We start from the raw sequence: 19,968 nt of genomic DNA on the forward strand, positions 1-19,968 counted from the left end.
AAGTACTCAAAGAACTCAAAAGTTTTTATATTCATGGTTACAGTTTATTACAATGAAGGATAGATGAGAGTCAACAAAGAGCAAAGGCACAGGTCAAAACCTAGAAGAAATCAGGCACAAGCTTCTATGTATTCTGTCTCGATGGAATTATATGGGACATACTTAATTCTTTAAGCAACAATATGTGACATGAATGGAGTATTCCAGCAAGGAAGGCTGACCTGACCCAAGCCTTAGTGTCCAAGGTTTTTATTGGACATGAGTTATGTAGGTATGTAGTGCTGACTTCAGTTACTTCAAGCTTTAGACCACCAGTGAAAAATCAGGTGTTCATGTGATTAAACTTCCTAGTCAGTTGGTATGTCATCATCCAAGGCCTCAGGCACACAAAAACACTTCTGACGGACAGAATGTTCCATGAGTGGTTCAAGGGCCACTTCTGAAATAGGAATGTGCAGGACTTGAGCATATCGAATTAACCCTTTTATGAATACGTTTCTACCTGAAACAATGAAAAATATATGAAATATATAAAACAATAGTTTTCAAGACATTAACTATCAGGCAAAATATAGTGACCCCTGAGAGATAAAACAAGTGAAGAGAGCTCCAATATTTTCCCAGCATACTATCTCGAGTTTATAGGCTTCAGCTCAGGAAATGGAACTCACACAGAGCCTGGTGGACTTTTTCTGTTGAGAGGACAGAGCTGAGAGTCTGGGGAGACCAAGGCAGCTAGAGTTTATAGAATATAATAATAGGAGAGAGCTGCTCAGAGAGAAACCCAGAGATTTCTAAAAGGTTGCCAGTGAATTTTCCAAGGCAGTGAATAGCCCATGCATCTGAGAAAAATGACCCAAAGTTAGGTGAAGAAAAATCTGAGGTAACTAGAAGGAATAGTACCTGACATTCACATTGGTCTGGGAATAGAGCCTGCTTCCACCAGCCAGATTGAAAAACTTTGTGATTATCAGGACAGTGGGTTCTCAGAAGTTTCATGTCTAAGCAGTGGACAATAATTAAATCCTAAAGCAAATGCTGCTCAAGTACCATCTCACAAGTCTTAAAGCAAAACCTGGAAAGAGCAAACTATTTCCACATAGCTCAACCATATGTTAGACAAAATTTAAAAATATTTATAGGTATACAAAAACATCCCCCACCCAATAAGGTAAAATGTGCAATACCTGACATTAAATTAAAGATTAAATTAAAGATTTGTCAGCCATCTTTGAAAAGAAGTATAAAAATGAAACGCATAGTCTATATAAAAATCAACAAACTGAACCAAATTCAAAACTGACAAAATTGATGCAGATGTTAGAATTAGCAGAGGCCATTAAAGCAGTGATGGCTGTATTCTATATGTTCAAAATATTAAATAGAGACATAGAAGAGAGAAGATCCAAACTGAACTTTTAGAAATGGCAACTACAATGTCTAAGATAAAAAAATACACTGGATAAAATTTAAAAATAGATTAGATATTATAGAAGAAAAGATATGAACATGAAGACATGGCAGTAGTAGCTATCCAAAATGAAACACAGAAAAAAAGAAAAGAGTATCAGTGAGATGTGGGACAGCTTCAAGTGGCCTAATATACATGTAAATGGAATCTGCCAAGGAGAGAAAAGGTGGGGGGAGGGGACAGAAAACACATTTGAAAAATAAATCCATTTTAGGTCAAAGAAGACCAACGAATCCCAAGCAGAAGAAACATGAACAAAATTATACTGAGGCACATCATTATCAGATTGTTCAAAGCCAGTGGTAAAGTGAAAATCTTCAAAACAACCAGAGGAAAAAAAAAGCATACTACATACAGAACAAAAAAAAGACAAAACCAAATTTCTTCTTGTTAACAATGCAAGTGAAAAGACAGAAAGTAAGATTTAAAATACCAGGAAGAAAAAAATAAAGCAAAAACTCTCAAAGGAATTCTATATCAGTGAAAATAGTGCTGAAAAACAAAGATGGGGGCACTGGCGTGGCTCAGTTGGTTGTCTGACTTTTGATTCCTGCTCAGGTCATGATCTCAGGGTGCTAAGATCGAGCCCCAGCTGGGACTTGGTGCTCAGCATAGTCTGATTAAGATTCTCTGTGTCTCCTTTGTCCATGCCCCCCGCCCCCCGCCGCTTATGCATACTCTTTCAAAACAAAACAAACTGAAAAAAATAAAGGTGTAAAAAGACTTTCAGAATTTGAAAGAAATTATCAACAGTAGACCTGCACAGAAATGTTGAAGGAAGTCATGTCCTTCAGACGGAAGATGATAGCAGGTGAAAATACCGATTTTCACCAAGTAATACAAAACTACAAAAATGTTAACTACATGGGTAAATGTATAATTTTTAATTATTATGTCTCATTAGAAAGTAATCGACTAAAGAATACATACCGTGTGTTTATAACATGTAAGAGTAAAATGCAACATGGATAAACCTTGAAATACTGTGCTAAATGAAAAAAATAAGTTATGAAAGACCACATGCTATGTGATCCTGTTTATATGACATGCTTAGAATAGGCAAGTCCATAGCAGGAAAACAACTGAATTAAATATGGGAGAAGTACCCATATAGACATTTCTCAAAAGAGGACATACAAATGGCCAGTGGGAATATGAAAATGTGTTCAACATCTCTAATCAGTGAAATGTAAATCAAAATCACGAGATGTGACTTTGTACCTGTTAAGATAGCTATTATCAAAAAGAAGATAACAAATGTTGGTGAATATGTGGAGACAGGAACCTTTGTGCACTGTTGGTGCGAATGTAAATTGGTACAGCCATTATGAAAGTGTATGGAGGTTTCTAAAAAATTAAAAATGGGACTACCAAATGACTCAAAAATCCCATTCCTGGGTATATTTCTAAAGGATAGAAATCAGTATCTGAAGATATACCTGCATACCCATGTTCATTCAGCACTATTTATAATAGCCAAGATATAGAAACAACTTAAGCATAAATCAATGGATGAATGGATAAAGAAAGGCAGGCATACACACACACACAGATAAACACACAGAAGAATATTATTTAACCATAAAAAAGAAGGAAATGCTGTTTTCTGTGACAAAATGGATGAATCTGGAGGGCATTATGCTAAATGAAATAACAGGCACAAAAATACAAACAACTGCATGATACCACTTTTTTTTTTTTTTTTTTTTTTTGCATGATACCACTTAACACAGAATCCAATGAAGTCAAATTCATAGAAGCAGAGAGTAGGATAGTGGTTTGCAGGGGTAGGGGGCAGAGGAAATGGAGAGATCATGGTCAAAGAGTATAAAGGTTTCAGTTATACAGAATGGAGAAGTTCTAGAGATCTAATATGTACAGCATGGTGACTATAGTTGGTAGTACTATATTGTATATTTGAAATATATGCAATTTTTATTTATCAATTATATATCAGTAAACCTGTGAAAAGGGGATAGACATATCTGTAGAGTCAGAAAGTAGATAAATGGTTCCCCAAAGATGAGAATTCAGGGGAAATGGGAAGTAACTGCTAATGGGTATGAATTTGTAGGGTGCATTGATGAAATGCTCTAAAAGGTATTACAATGCTGGTGGCATAACTCCAAATATACTAAAAGACATTGAATTGTATATTTCAAGTGAGTAAATTATGTGGGGAATTGTATCTCAGTAAAGCTAGTGTAAAGATACTTGAGGAGTCCCTGAGTGGCTTACTTGGTTAAGTATTCACCTCTTTTTTTTTTTTTTTTTTTTAATTTTTTTTTTATTTGAGTACTTAAACTTCATTGTGTCTTGTGACCTTATAGGGTTATACCCTTACCTTCTTTTCCTTTTTGTCTGAGGCTGAAATGTTGTTTTTATTTTAGTATATCATGGGAAAACATTAAAGAATAGATGCATGGTCAAAAAAAAAAAAAAAAAAAAAGTATTCACCTCTTGATTTCAGCTCAGGTCATGATCTCACCATCGTGAGACCGAGCCCTTCTTTGGGCTTTGTGCTGGGTGTGGAGCCTGCTTGTGATTCTTTCTCTCTCTCTCCCTGTGCCCCTCCCTTTCTCTGTAATTAAAAAAAAATTAGTTGAAAAAAAAGGCAGAAAATATGAAAAAAAAAATTAAAATGTCTAACAAAGCACAAAAGAGAAATATTGGGCAGTGTGGTCTTCATCTGAAACTTGGTATGAGCAGAGACTTATTGCAACGAAGACTCAATGGGTAGCTGAACTTTTCTCTTTTTGTCCCTCTTAGACTGAAGATATACATGTGTTCCTCTGTGAAGTATTTATGCCCTTTTCCTATTTTTTTTGGCATTTTCTTGTTTTCTTGTTAATTTATGTAAGTGTAGTATATATATATATAAAAGAGACTAAACCTTTGTTCCCCCCACAAATTTCTATCCATTAACATTCACTTCCCATTTCTCCCAAGTCAAGTAGTATTTAATTATAAAGGCTGATTAGCAGAAGAGGCATCATTTTTTAAAAAAATATCTTGCTTTAGGTTTAAACTTAAATTATTTAAAGTGAGATATTGATGCCCCTAAGTTGGAATTGCTAGATCATGTTTGTTAAAGAATTGAAATATCGGGCAGCCCGGGTGGCTCAGTGGTTTAGCGCCACCTTCAACCCAGGTCGTGATCCTGGAGACCCGGGATCGAGTCCCGCGTCAGGCTCCCTGCATGGAGCCTGCTTCTCCCTCTGCCTGTGTCTCTGCCTCTCTCTCTCAATCCTCTCTGTGTGTTCTCATGAATAAATAAATAAAATCTTAAAAAAAAAAATTGAAATATCTTGATCGACTTTATACTGAATATTTTCCACTCCCTAATACTATTACTTTTTAAATTGAGACCATTCTCTGTAGGCATTCAAAGGGCATTAATTAAGAATACAAGATATCATTTATTAATAGAACATAAGTAGCTTCCATAGTAATTATATACAGGAATTTTATATTAAAATATTATTTAATATACAGGGTTATTTCTAATAGAACTTATTTTATTTCTTTTCTTTTTTAAAAAAATATTTATTCATAAGAGACACAGAGAGAGCGAGACTCTGTAGGTATAGGTAAACTCCACTGTAGACAGACTGTAATTTCACTTTTCTCTTTCTGCTGTAGGTATTGTCCAGCTTTTTATTGCTGCAAATAACATCATATTTTCTCTTAATGGAAATTGTTTAAAGGATCTCCTTTTTATTTTAAAGATTTCCGCATATATTTTTTAAAACATAAATATATCCTTTAAATTTAGCCTTTCCTAGACTCACCTTCAGACTTCACAGCACCTTGCAGTACTCCACGAACATACTCAAATCACTTCATTTTTATTTTGTCCTGTTTGTTGCATTCAGTGGTCTGCAGCCTCTTTGTTCTAGGGACCATGTCTTTGTCATGTTGGAGATGCCTGTGTTGCATAATAAAATCCAAAATTTTGTCCTGAGAACAGTTGAAGAATGAATAAGAACAAGTAATTCATTTGTTTTCTTGTCAGAACTTGTTGCTGACTTTTTATTACCACAGATTTCAAGGTTCAGTTTGAAGTGTTTCACTGCTGCTTCAGCAAGTGAGTTGCATGATTAAGCCTTTCCGTAAAAGTGAGGAAAACACCGACTTCTCATTTTGGAGAAGTTAATGATTATATGGCTTAAAATTTGTGTAACTGCTGACGAGTACTGAATGGTGTTCTCTTTATCCTCTGCAATAGAATGAACACAAAGAAGAAAACAGAATTCTATTTGATTTGGCAAGTATCAACATCCTTCTGTTCTCCAGTGGAAGTTTCTTGCTGCCTTTTGTTATTATTGTTTTGCTAAGAAAATGTTTTCATTAAAGATTTTTTTGTTGTTGCAAATTTTCACTAATGAAGTATGCTTGGTATTGAGGACAGGGGGATATTAAAATATATCCTCACTTTTGAGGTTTTTAGTGAGCATTTTGATGGGAGAGGACATGTATATTAATGATTACTAATATCATATTATATCAAATGAATGACTGTGGCATTAGATTCTGTAAATGTTTATGGATGCAATCTAAGTAGAGGGAGGGACAGTGCTTCTAAAATTTTAGAAAATAGTTCTTAGAACTTAAAATTTAGCATCTAAACTAGCATAAATTGGGTGTATCCCAAATACAGAGAGTGATAGGAGCAGAGGTATGGATATAGGAATGTCCATACATAGACTCAATAAACAGCACATAAGTAAGGGGCCCCTGGGTGGCTCAGCCAGTCAAGCACTGGACTCTTGATCTTAGCTAAGGTCTTGATCTCAGGATTGTGAGTTCAAGCCCTGTGTTGAGCTCCAGGCTGGATGTGGAGCCTGCTTAAAAAACAACAGCGTCAAAAAAAAAACCAAAAAACAAAAAACAAAACATACATATAGGTGAGGTGGAGATGTGTTGGAATGGTAGGTGGGTATGAGACTGAATAGTAAGTTTTTATTGGCATTATGTATATAAATGAGAGCCATTTAAGCTTTGTGTGTGCATGTGTGCATGTGTACACATAATTTATATGTGTGTATGGAGGCTGTCATATAAGAAAGAAGAAAGCACAGACTTGAGGTGGATAATTTAATGAGAATATTATTATAATGCAAGCCTTCTGCATAAGGATCTGCAGTAGATTAGAAAATTAGAAAATACAAAAGACAGGCTAGATGTGACTAACATTGACTAGCATTATTTGAATTTAAGGAACAAAAGAAGTAGTAGTTATGGATTGGCAATGCATTGTTTTTGATATTAAGAAATTGAGACACTGATAGAGCATGCAAGTGGGTTATTTGACATCCAATGAAATGGATGATAATAGATCAAGGCAGAGATCTCAGGGTTTAGAATATAGATATAAAGCTCACATTTAGAAAAGTAATCATTAGTCAAAGGCCGATAGTAGAGGTCCAAAAAGCCTTCGTGGTCAAGAGGGGAAATGAAAAGTACAAAAATAAAAATAGTGAATAGGAAGAGTGGTCTTAATGCCATGACATCATGGACCAAAGCAGATGAGTTTCTGGATAGAGGAGTGAATTAACAATATTGAATACTGTGCAGAAGTTATGGAGAGTTGAGAATTAAACTAAGACTCTTAGCATAATAATATGAGTGTTTTCACATGTTTCATTTTCTTGGTTATAGTCCAACTTCCTAAATCATCATATACTCTTTGTTCCATTCTTACCTTTCTCAAAAGAGAAAGTATCTTATAGTAATCCTTCATACTAATAAATCAAAAAAATTCATAGATCTTTAAAAAATTCATTTTCTTATTTCTGATGTAAATCACTTACTAGCCCATATAGATAAAGGGCAACTAGTCAGTACTTGATTTATTACATTTTGTGAACCTGAGAATCATGGCACTTGCTCAGTTTACTAGTTTAAAAAAAAAATCAAAACTCAATTAGGCAAGATCCTACTTCCTTATTTATTCTTAAGTTTTGTTTTCCAGTTTTTCTGTATGTTGGTCACTAGTGCTTTATCTTTGGCATGCTGGTATGCACTTAACCTCTCTTGAACTAAAAATGACCCTTGGTCTTGTAAACACAGATCTTTTGAAAACCAGTATATCTTATCCACAAAAGTAAGTGGATTACAGATAAATCATAGTAGTTTTCATATTAATTAAAAAGACTCTGTAAGGCTGATTTTACTTTGAGACAATTTTTGTAAAGCAAGATTTAGGATAAAATAATTATTCTTGAATGAAAAAAGCATAAACTCTAGAATATGAACTTTCATAATTACCCAGTGAACTGGTGAATTTTTTCTTTTATGGTACTGTAATAATCCTTATAAGTTTTCTCCCTTCATAATATTATCTTGGATTTCTGCATATAGATTCATATATATATTCAGTTCTTGCCAACATAAGATGCTATTTTAGCATGGATTTTCATAATTATGCCTTTTCCAAATGTTGGTTTTCATTTAAATATATAATGCATGGATATTTTGTAACATTATATCAAATAGTTTATGGTTAAAGTAGTGAAATTTTTGAAGGAAATAGCTGTAGTGTAGGTTCTTATTTTTTTCTATTTTTGACATCACATGGTGTTTGCACATGATACTTGATTTTCACTTTTTGTACTAAAAATATATGTAGAGTATATAAATTAGGATATATATTATTAATGCTTTGCTGTTCATATGCCTTAAAGAATAAAATAGGATACCTAATGGCTATTGTTAATTTCTTCATTAATGTGGTTTTTATTTTATTAAAAAAAATTAAGTAATGCTATATAATACTGCTTTTGTTTATTTTGAAGTTTCTTTTTTTCTTTTTTTTTTTAAGTATACTTGATGTATTAGTTTCAGGTGCAGAACATAGTGATTCTACAAGTCTATATGTTATGCTATGCTCACCCCAAGTATAGCTAACATCTGTCACCATACAAGACTATTAGAATACCATTAACTATATTCTCTATGCTGTACCTTTCATCCCTGACTTAATTGTTCATAACTGGGAGCTTGTGTCTCCCACTGTCCTTTATCCATTTTGCTTATTCCCTCACACCCCGTGAAGTTTCTTTTTAATAAAATAAAGGTGTAAACTCGATGTGGTACTGTTTGTAATCTTAAGATAAAGCTATCTTGTAAGTTAATGCCCAGTATTTATTTATAGCATTTGTACAGTTCCTCAGACAGTGGAGTTTTTTCCATGATGATTATGGACTATATGTCTGTGTCCCTCTTAAATTTTATGTTTCGAAGCCTTGACTTTCAGTTGATATTAGTCGGAGATAGGGCCTTTGAGATATAATTAGGTTAGTTGGGGCCATGAGGCTGGGGCCTTCATACTGGGTTTAGTGCCTTTATAAGAAGAGACCCAAGAGAGCTCTCTGTCTCTCTGTGCCCTGTGAGGACAAAGAGAATAGGTGGCTCTCTGCAAACTAGGAAGTGGTCTCTCACTAGTACCTGAATAGGTCAGCACCTTGTTGGAACTAAGCCTCCAGAACTGAAAAAGAAATGTCTGTTGTTCAAATTACTCAGTCTGAGATTCTTTTTTTTTTTTTTTTCTTTTAAGAAAGAGAGTGCATGCACAAGTGGGGTGGGGAGAAGGGATAGAGGGAGAAAGGGAAGCTTAATCTTAAGCAGGCTCCACACCCAGTACAGAACTCCATCTCATGACACTGAGATCATGACCTGAGCCAAAGTCAAGAGTCTGTTGCTTATCTAACTGAGCCATCCAGGCACCCTTCTGTAAGATTCTTTTGTAGCAACCCAAACTGACTAATACAGTGTCTAAGTCAGAATCAGTCACCACTTTTGGCATGCTCTCTCTTATATTAGGAATTTTAAGATTAATACCAGATGTATAAGTAATGGTTTCTGGGTTTAAGTTCTCAATCTTTTCTGAAAGATAATAAAAAGACATTTATTACAATTAGAGAACACTGAGGTGCCTGGTGTATGGTGTGTATTTTATAAGCAAAGGAAAGTACATACTGGCAACAACTTCATGTGTCTAACCTTCCTGTGTTGAGTAAGAGTGGCATGATGAATGGGATGTTTTAAGATGCATAAACTATTTTATTTGTGTTAACTATTTGTTCAATAGAAATGAACAAATTCCCCAGGCAATATGACTAGCATTCTGAAGGGGCTCATTCATTTCTAGTTGATGAGTTTTTTGATGTTTTATAAATTCATCACTTTTGGTCTGACCTTTCTCTGGAAGGAACTGTAATATGAATTTACCCAAACATGTTGAGACCAAAGGTCCATGAGTTATATACTGTTGTATGTATTATAAAATGACATCTGCATTTCTATTTATATGTAGTGGATTTTAAAAACCTATATTTGAATTTCATGACCCTTCCACACTGCCATTTTAATTTGTGAAGAGCATATTGCATTTAGAGGCATCTCCTTTTGAAATTGTAGGCATAGGGCACAGATAAATTCAGAATCAATGATTTGGTTTCACCTGGATACAGCTGTTTTTTCTTACTGTTTCATTTATAGTTAACTTTTTACCTGTTTCCTTCATCTTTTTTAATACTCCTGTACTTAAAAAAAATACTCCCTTGTATATATTCAAACTTGGAAATAAAAGAACACGAATATACATTGGGTGAATGGAGCCTAAAATCTAGTTCTGTCACATACTAACTGACAACAGGTAGTAAGCACTCACAGCATGCACATTCTAGACAGTTTTATTTTATTTAATCCTCAGAACAACCAGTTTGAGGAAGGTACATTGCTAATGACCATTTTATTGTTGAAGAAAAAAAGGAATTGCAAAAATAGTAGAGCTAAGACTTAAGCCCAAGTTTAACATCAGACACTATGCATATTGCTTAGTGGATACTTAATAAAATGAAAGTTGTAAGATTTAGAACTGTCATAGACTCCTTCCTTCATTGATTATTTATTAACTGCAGTGACTTAGACATTGTGCATAAAGGGAAAATTGGCCTTTGTGTAGAGCTAGTAAAATGAAAAAAAGAAAAAGAAAGTTAATTGTAAAGGTAGTTCAACCTAAAGGAAAAGAAGTCTAGAATAGATATTGGCCAAAGAATAGAAGTGCATTAAAATATGATGATGATGATGATGATGATGATGATGATGATGATAAAGAAAATCTGAGAGTCCCTGACCAGGACTGAATAGCATAGATTTCCAGGGTTTTCAGACTTTAGACAAATTTGTCTCATGAGTGTGGGTATAGGAAGCAAAATGAAGCTGCATTCTCTCTTCTGCTTGCAACCCAGTAGGAGAGTGAATCATATCAGTTTTGAGATTATCCAAGAACCAAAGATGCCTTTGTAAGTTCCTAAAGATACTTAAACTCACACTACATTTTGACGATGGAAATTGGAAAGGGTGGGATAACTGGTTGAGATTGGGGCTTGTAAGCAAGAGACTTTTAAGTGACTGAGTAATGAAAAGTTCAGATCTTCATTGATCAACATTTGTTAGATTATTGCCTGGATGAAACAACAAATACTGAAAAAAAAAGCACTAATCAATAGATAATTCTGTTTTCCTGTTAGTTGAGAATATTTATTGAGGAAAAAAATGGCAACACAATAAAATGTTTTACTGGAATGAAGATATTAATGCCAGTTGTTAAAAAAAATGAGAAAAACATGAGTTTTACTCTCATTTTTAAAATTTTTATCTGATGGAATGGGAAACAGACAACTTACAGAAGACTCAGAAAAAGCCATTAAAGACAAAATTTAAGCATAACTTAAATAAGTTCTCATTTACCAAGGTCAGCCTCTAAATCTAAAATGTCCAAATGTGTGTAACATGTTAATAGCTCAGCATTATAGTAATGGCCAGGATTGAAAAGGCAACATTTGCTTATAATTTAAAATATGAAGGGTGAGGGAAGCTTAATGATGCATTATGTTTCAATAACTGGTATTGTGATATAAAACAAAGCCACATTTTTAGAAAGAGGACATTTTGGCCAAGTGGCTTCCTGCAATTGGAATTCAAGCTCTCAAATACTACTACAGTTCCAGTATTTTTAGACTAAGACAATGTTTTTATTTGTAAAATGAGGGTCTGTGATTGTAGTCAATATGGGTTCCTCTTTGTACCTTCTGTGGCAGTATATAAAGACTCTCCTCAGATGCCAAATTCTAGTTTGTATGTTGTGGCATTCTTCCCAATATTTCCCAGAATACTGTTGATAGACCACACAGTGACAACACATAACCCTGATTTGATCTCACATGTAAATCTGTGTCTGGATCATAGTCTATCATTTCTTAAACTAAAATTAGTGTATTGAAAATTTCTCAAATTCTGGTTTTTGTTTTTGTTTGTTTTGCCTCCAGAATCACCAGTACATTTTTATTGTGTTACTGAAAGTGATTGAGAAAGCCCAAGGTCAAATTCTTTGTATGGGAGAAAATCTCCTCTAAGTAATATGCCTTATATCTGAAAGGGTTAACAGGCCTCTTAAAGTGCTGAATTTATTGGGAGAGGGGACCCTGCAACCCTGTTTGGATCTAGCTTTGGTCATTTCTTAGGAAGAATGCAATTTAGAACTTTCTCGTATTACTCTGCCAGCTATTTAGTTATTGATGATATTGACTTTTAGTTTTAAAATGTCTTGCTTTGGAAAATTGTTTTGAACAGCCTTCTTACACTTATATTTTGAATTTTTATGTTATATCACTTTTCATTTGGGATATTAAGTCAAATTCTTGGTAACCATTCTCCACAATCCAATTTATTTTTATCCAAGATCCATTGAATTCAACTCACTGCCTTTTCCTAAAGGTTAACCCAATATTTCATGTTATGTTATACTTTCTACTTATGTTATGTAAAAGAAAAGTTACTGTGATAAGCAGCCAATAAATTGCATTCAGAATGTTTATTCTAAAAAATTACATTACTATGCTGACATAGATAAACATAATCATTTATCACAATATGGATTGTGAAGTAAAAGCTAAAATAAATGGAACCATCTTGCCCGTTACCCAGTTCTTTTTTTTTTTTTCCCCTTTAAATGTTGGCCACAATATTTACCTTTAAAAAATGTCATCTTTTTATTTATCAGCTTGAATTAATGTAGGAGATTAGTAATGGTTCAAGGTTGAAAATGATAAAAAATACACATTTATTTTATAATAAAGTGTTTTCAACTTTTATGTATAGAAATGAGATTATATTTTTTATGTTGGCTTTTATTAATATGTTGTTTTGGCTTTATTTCATCATAAGGAATAAACCATTTAAAACTCATAGCTCTATTTGAAGTTTGTTTTTCAGAAAACCTAGACATCTGAATTGATGGATTTTGAAGAAATCTTATGTGCATTATGTATAGGAATTACTAAAAATAATCCTCATTTATATTGAGCTAATAAAGTAAGTCCCATTGATGTTTAGTAGAATAAAAACAGTGCACAATGATATCTGCTGAATGAAGAATTCAGTGACTATTATTTATTTCATAACAGCTTTTTTGAGGTATAATTCACATACCACACAATTTACTCACACAAAGTATAGAATTTAGAAGCTGTTAGTATATTTGTAGAGTTGTGTTGCCATCCCCACCATTAATTTCATCTCTCCAAAAGGAAACCATCTGCCCTTTGGCAATCACTTCATTTCCCCTTAATTCTCCAACCCTTGGGAAGCTCAGTTTACTTTCTGTCTCTACGTATTTGCCTACTCTGGACTTTTTATATAAATGAGATCATACAATATCTGCTTTTATAACTGGCTACTCAGCATAATTTTTACTATGTTCATCTATGTTGTTTGTGATTTTCCCAAATTTCTTTTTGTTATTGATATCTGATTCCATTCCATGTATGGTTTTGAAGAATTTATTGAGGCTTGTTTTATGTCCTAGCATTATGGTCTGTCATAGAGAATGTTTTGTGTACACCTGAGAAGAATGTGCATTCTGCTGTTAGTGAATGGAGTGTACTATGGATAAAGTTTTGTGTATGTTAAATCTGATACCTGTGCCCTCTGGAAGGAATTTCTGTTGTCCCCTTTTTTTTTTCCTATTGTGGCACACACAATCCTGTTTCTTTGAATGTCTTGTGATTTTTTTAAATTAAGAACTGAACATTTTAGATAAAATATTATAGTGATTCTGGATATTAACTACCTCCTTTTCAAAGATGGGCCTTATTGGTGTTTGCCTATTAGTTTAGTGACTTGATGGACTATTTTTAGGAAGTCTGTTTCCCCCAAGGTGTGAACCTCCGATTGTATATGAATAGGGTGAAGTCTTGGGCCTATGCACAATAACTCTGGGATGCTATTGGTTTTATCAGGGCTCTATATGCCTTTTCTCTTTTTGTTGTTGTTGTTAAACTGCCCAAATCTGTTGGTATTACACCCAGCTCTTAGTTTCCAGTGATTGCTGGCTAATTGCTCTATTGTTTTTGACAGTACCCTGGGATATAAATTGCTCCACAGTGTGAGTCAATTAAATTTGGGCACCTACAGGAATAGTTTTTGAAGGGAGTCTTTGAGATTTCTTGTAACCCTTGGGGAACTATCCTTTTTTTCCCCCAAACATTTTATTTTTTTTAAGATTTTATTTATTTATTTGAGAGAGAGAGAGAGAGAATGAGAATATGAGTGAACAAGCAGGAGGGCTGTTGAGTGAGAGGGAGAAGCAAGCTCCCCTCTGAGCAGGGAGCCCCATGCAGGGAGATCCAGGACCCTGAGATCATGATCTGAACCAAAGGCAGAGGTTTAATTGACTGAGGCCCCTAGGTGCCCCTGGGAGAGCTGTTATTAACTATTTCTTTCCCTGGTTCTCTCTGGTAAACTGTATGCCTTATGATTTAGTTTAGTGTTGTCATGAAGTGATCACGCTCCTGTTAACTGTTTGCCATCAAACTATTGTTTTGGGAGTTCCCATAGGTTTGATTTTCCCTACATACTAATTCTAGTAAAGTCAGTTCCTTTGTGGGGAGAGGGGAGCTGTATGTTCTTATGGCATTACTCTTGCTCTGTGAAAAATCTCTGAGCCATAGCTAAAGAATTAGGGGTGGTTAGTGGCATGCTTTTTTTAAATTGACACTCTTGTTTTAGAGGCAAAGCATTAGTATAGACAATAGCTTCTGATCTCAGTTTGCTTCTCCTGGCATATTAACTCCCAAATTGTGAGCAAGTTGCAGTGAGGATGATCAGGACTCCAGGATAGTGGGCATACTGTTCCTCAGGTGAAGCCTCTGTTCTATGAGTCGGGGGCTAGATGAAGCAAGGGAGCTCCTGACTTCTCAGTTGCACGTTGTAGAGTTTAATTGCTGCATAGTAGGTGTGGGTAGGGGGGTGGGTGAGAAATGCTAATAGTTTTCCCTTCTCTGGGAAATCCCACAGCCTCACCTGGAAGCTAGAGGCAGATAGACCCTTGTGTTCTTGGCTGCACTCACCTGAGGTGGAATTTCTTTCATGCTGAGCTGGGAGCAGGGAGAGTGGGCATAGGTAGGCCATCCTTCAAAAGAACAGACCTTCACTATTCTTACCAAGTTTTAGTAGATTTTTCTTGGATAAATGTTTCTTCATTTGCTTTTTGACTTTAGGATGATTCCTGGAGATTTTAAATATTTTTATTTTTACTAATTTTATTGGTATGTTTGTTTTGCTCAGGAATTGATCTGCAGAGATCTTCATGCCACCATTCTAGAAGGCCTCTAGTGGTTTTCTTATAAATGATTGCTTAAGACAGGACTTTGAGGGGCACCTGGGTGGTTCAGTCAGTTAAGCATCTGCCTTTAGCTCTAATCATGATGCCTGGGTCCTGGGATTGAGCCCCATACTGGGCTCCTTGCTCAGTGGGGAATCCACTTCTTCCTCTTCCTCCTCTATTTCCCCCTGCTTGTGCTCTCTCTCTCAAATAAGAAAATAAAATCTTAAAAAAAAAAGACAGGATTTTGAAATTAATTCTTTATTGAGTTATTCAGGTGCCATTTAATGTATCTACACATGTGGTTAAAAAGGTTTTCTCTGGGGATCCCTGGGTGGCTTAGCGGTTTGGTGCCCGCCTTCAGCCCAGGGCATGATCCTGGGGTCCCGGGATCGAGTCCCACATCGGGTTCCCTACATGGAGCCTGCTTCTCCCTTTGCCTGTGTCTCTGCCTCTCTCATGAATAAATAAATAAAATCTTAAAAAAAAAAAAAAGGTTTTCTTTTCTATATCCCATAAAATAAAGACTTTATTTCTGGATGAATTTGAATAGAAGTGTAGTGCTAAGAACTGAGTAATGCTAAGAACTGAGTTCTAAGCCAGCTCCTTCTGCATTTAATGTGAAATATCAAGCAGGTTACTTACGCACCTTGAATTTATTTGCTCATCCAAAATTTTGAGATAATAGTAGCTATTGTTAAATTAAATTAGGTAGAGCATGTGAAAGCAATTTGTAAATTCTAAAAACTTAAAATGAAGAATATCATTTTAAGTTTAAATAAAATCTGCATATTTTCTGATTTCATTCTCATCTAAAAGTGCTATGTATAAAATTTATCTTAAAGAGTCTTTGGTATAGCTTATGTGTTTTTTAAATCCTTCATATTCTGATCAATAAATATTCTTATAAAATCAGCGAATATATTGCCTCGTACATGATTACTTTAGATAAGCTTATTGTGGAATTACAATAGCAAAAGGAGAAAACATTTTTAGTATATGTCTTTGGGAGTGTATCAGGGTAATTTTAAAATAAAATTTTGATTTCTTAAAATGACAACATATATGTTTATACTTTGTTTATACTATCTTTAGAGTATCCTGGCTTTAAATCCTCGAACACAAACTCATGCAATGCTGCGTTCCACTTCGGCCAAGAAAGTAGACAAGAGACATTGGAAAAGAAATAGTGACAAAAACTGCTCTGTAAGTACCATCAATAGGTGATTTCGCACTGAAAATGATCTCTTCTTACACATAATAAGGCAAAATTTTACATTTACTTTGAAAAAGAATTAAATATGTGTAAAGCACAACTGTATTCTTTTCATATTTTATTTTATATTTGAGTAATCTCAAAAGTGTCTTTGATTTTATTCCTTTAAAATCTATTGAAACATTTAAAAAAATATGTAGTTTTAGTGTGGTACCAGAATTTATTTTCTTAAAAATCTATAAAATTTCCCTTACAATTGCTTTGTAAAATCAAAACAGAAGAAACAATGTATTGGTGAGGATGTGGAGAAAAAGGAACCCTCTTGCATTGTTCGTAGGAGTGCAAACTGGTGCAACCACTGTGGAAGAGTATGGAGGTTCCTCAAACAATGAAAAATAGAATTACTGTATGATCCAGTAATTCTACTACTGGGTATTTACTCAAAGAATATGAAAACACTAATATTAAAAGATATATGCACCCCTGTGTTTATTACAGCATTATGTACAATAGCCAAACTATGGAAGAAGCTCAAGTGTCCATTGATAGATGAATGGATAAACAGGATGTGGTATATATAAGCAATAGAATATTGATTATTCAGCCATAAAAAAGAATGAAATTTTGCCATTTGTGACAACATCGTTAGAGCTAGAGAGTATAATGCTAAGCAAAATAAATCAGTCCGAGAAAGACAAATGCCATGTAATTTCACTCACAAGTGAAATTTAAGAAACAGAACAAATGAGCAAAGGAAAAAAAAGGCAAACCAAGAAACAGACTCTTAACTATAGAGAACAAACTGATGGTTACCAGAGGGGAGGTGGCTGAGGGATGGGTGAAATAGGTGATGGGAATTAAAGAGTGCACTTACCATGATGAAAAAGATAAAATTAAGTTAAAGCCTTTAAAAATTGTTTTGTATAATGACACAATGACACAGAAGAGTTTCCATATTACAGATATTATAATTCAACTGAAGAAGAGTACACTGGTATATATAAAATGTTAAGATACACTTTTGGGAAACATATGAACAATATTTGGGGAATAGTATGAACATTTAATATTTTCAAGTGAGGTACTGGAGGACAAATGTCTGAGATTACTGATTGCTTAAATGTTATTTAACTGATTCTATGACGTTAACACAGAGGCTGACAGTTTGAGACCATAAATGGGGATTAAGTACAACCTTGAAGGCAATGTTTAAAATACTGTTTTAGGGGATATATATTTTTAAATTAGGAAAGCAATGGCCTTTTTATGCAATTTCTCAAAATCAATTTCCCCAGAATTAATTTTCTCAGTTAGTGAAACAGTGAATAGTATTAGCTTATTTGCATTAGCTTTTTTTGGTACTTTGCTTATACTGTCTAATATAATGATTTTAGTTTATTTTTCTTTCTTTCATCCTTACATATGAACTCTTTGGTGATGGAAATTAAAATATATGTATGTATTCATGTGATTTTTTTTTTTTAAATTTATTTATGATAGTCACAGAGAGAGAGAGAGAGAGAGAGGCAGAGACACAGGCAGAGGGAGAAGCAGGCTCCATGCACCGGGAGCCTGATGTGGGATTTGATTCCGGGTCTCCAGGATCACGCCCTGGGCCAAAGGCAGGCGCCAAACCGCTGCGCCACCCAGGGATCCTATTCATGTGATTTTTAAAATTTTCTTGTCACTGGACACCCAGCAAAGTTTATTTTAAATGCAAAAAGGAACTAGAAATACAAAGAAACAATGTGATTTGAGATGATAACACAGCCACTTAATAGCAAACCTGGATTTGGAGTTCAGTTGTATATTTGGATGAGTTTTGCTTTCCACTGTGAGGTCTCTGAAAGGAGACTAGTGTGGACAAAATTGATCATTAAATCAAATAATAGACTAATGCTAAGGCATGATCTTATATTATGATGTGAATAAAGAAATCATGTAAATTTCAAATTTAGAAAACTCTCAAAGATTATTAAATCTAAATCATTTTGAAGGTATGAGAACTCTGATCCAGATAAATTGTATGACTTCTCTAAGGTCTCATTTACATATAATTAAACTATTTATGGTAAGGGTTTTATTGAGAAAGACTTCCTTTTTCTTTATCATTTTTATTATTTTTATTTTAGGGTTTTACTCCAAAATGTTATTCTGTAAACTGTCTCATTCATATATATATATATATGTGTGTGTGTGTGTTTGTAATTGACAAAGATGTAGTGAGATGGGCTTTCTACATTAAATTTGTATTGGCAAAAATTCTGAGAAAAGCAATTTGACAGTATTTTTGACAATATCCATCAACACCTGTGTCAGTTTGCCAGGGCTGCCATAACAAAGTACCATTGACTGGGTGGCCTAAAGAACAGAAATTCTCAATATTCTGAAGGCTGGGAATCTGAGATTAAGGTGTTAGCAGGGTTATTTTATTCTGGTTTTTCCTTATGTCTTCATATGGTCTTCCCTTTATGTGCCTGTGTCCAAATTTCTTCTAATAATGACACCAATCATACTAGAATAGAGCCTCCCTTAATGACCTCATTTTAATTCAATTATCCCTGTAAAGACTGTCTCCAAATACAGTTATATTCTGAGATACTGCAGGTTAGGACTCCAACATATGAATTTGTGGGGGATATGGTTCAGTCCATATCAATATCTTTAAACTAACAAACCCTTACACCCAATAATTCATTTTCTAGTAAACTATCCTAAACAAAGAATTAGGAATGCAGGTAAAGAATGAAGTAGAATACAGCTTATTCCTACATTATTTATTTAGTAGGGAAAAATGTGGGGGAAAACCCACTGAATTGCAATCATTGAGTTATAGTGAAATTAATTAGGGCAGATCCATTCAGTGGTAAATTGTGCAACCATGGAAATTATTTTTAAAATAATTGATCTGGAAAAATAAAATCTATGTTACAAGGAAAAGGCATGAAGCATTATACTTGAGAATGATTGTATGCACTTACACACCAAGACACACAAAAAAATATAATGGAATGTTAATAGTGATTAGCTTTGTCTTCTTAGCACTTTTGTATATTTCAGGTCTTCTGTGATAAGCAAGTATTAATAGAAAATGAAAGCTAAAACATCAGATTTATTGCTCTGGATGTATACCATTTTGAAAATTCTTTTTGACACACTTGTATTTAAAAAAGAGCCGTGAAGTCATACCCAAAGTGGAAATATGGAGCTTAGGGATGAAAGTTATTCTCAGTGCAGTTAAAGAATGTGGTTCCTTTCCTTTTCATTATTCTTTGTGTTTGCATGAAGAACTGATTAAAAGGTTAAACTGTAACCAAAGATATGATTTATTTTTTTAATTTGTAAATGTTTATACTTGTGTTTTATAATCATTCATCAAAATTACAAAGCCTTAAATGTCTATAAAGCAAACAGACTTTGAAAGGTAGAGAGAGGGCCAACTAGCTAGAGAAATGCAACATAAAGAATGAAACAGTAGTGAGTTTCCTGGGTTTCTTCTTTCTGCATTTATCCCAGTCTTGATGGGGGGTCAGCTGGCTCAGTCATTAGATCATGCTACTCTTGATCTTGGGGTCATTAATTCAAGCTCCACATTGGGTGCAGAGCTTACTT

General features: G+C 34.3%; 1 protein-coding gene and 1 long non-coding RNA gene across 12 annotated transcripts in view; one reads left to right on the top strand and one right to left on the bottom strand.

Moving 5' to 3' along the window:
- The window catches only part of LOC111096372, a 118,005-nt gene extending 112,356 nt beyond the window's left edge, over nt 1-5,649 (bottom strand). For 7 of the 9 annotated variants that reach the window (XR_005361163.1, XR_005361164.1, XR_005361159.1 and 4 more), the window contains exon 1: nt 5,263-5,494. This is a non-coding gene — a long non-coding RNA (uncharacterized LOC111096372). The other 2 variants (XR_005361166.1, XR_005361165.1) reach the window with 2 other exon arrangements.
- Nucleotides 1-19,968, top strand: part of DPYD (dihydropyrimidine dehydrogenase) — a 791,077-nt gene that overhangs the window by 24,563 nt on the left and 746,546 nt on the right. For 2 of the 3 annotated variants that reach the window (XM_038541239.1, XM_038541240.1), the window contains exon 2: nt 16,236-16,346. In XM_038541239.1, coding sequence (XP_038397167.1) covers nt 16,236-16,346 — 111 coding nt within the window. Of the gene's footprint in view, nt 1-5,610; nt 5,739-16,235; nt 16,347-19,968 lie in introns of those variants that run through there. The other variant, XM_038541241.1, reaches the window with a different exon arrangement.

This window comes from Canis lupus, chromosome 6, assembly GCF_011100685.1.
Source record: "Canis lupus familiaris isolate Mischka breed German Shepherd chromosome 6, alternate assembly UU_Cfam_GSD_1.0, whole genome shotgun sequence".
Lineage (NCBI taxonomy): Eukaryota > Metazoa > Chordata > Mammalia > Carnivora > Canidae > Canis > Canis lupus.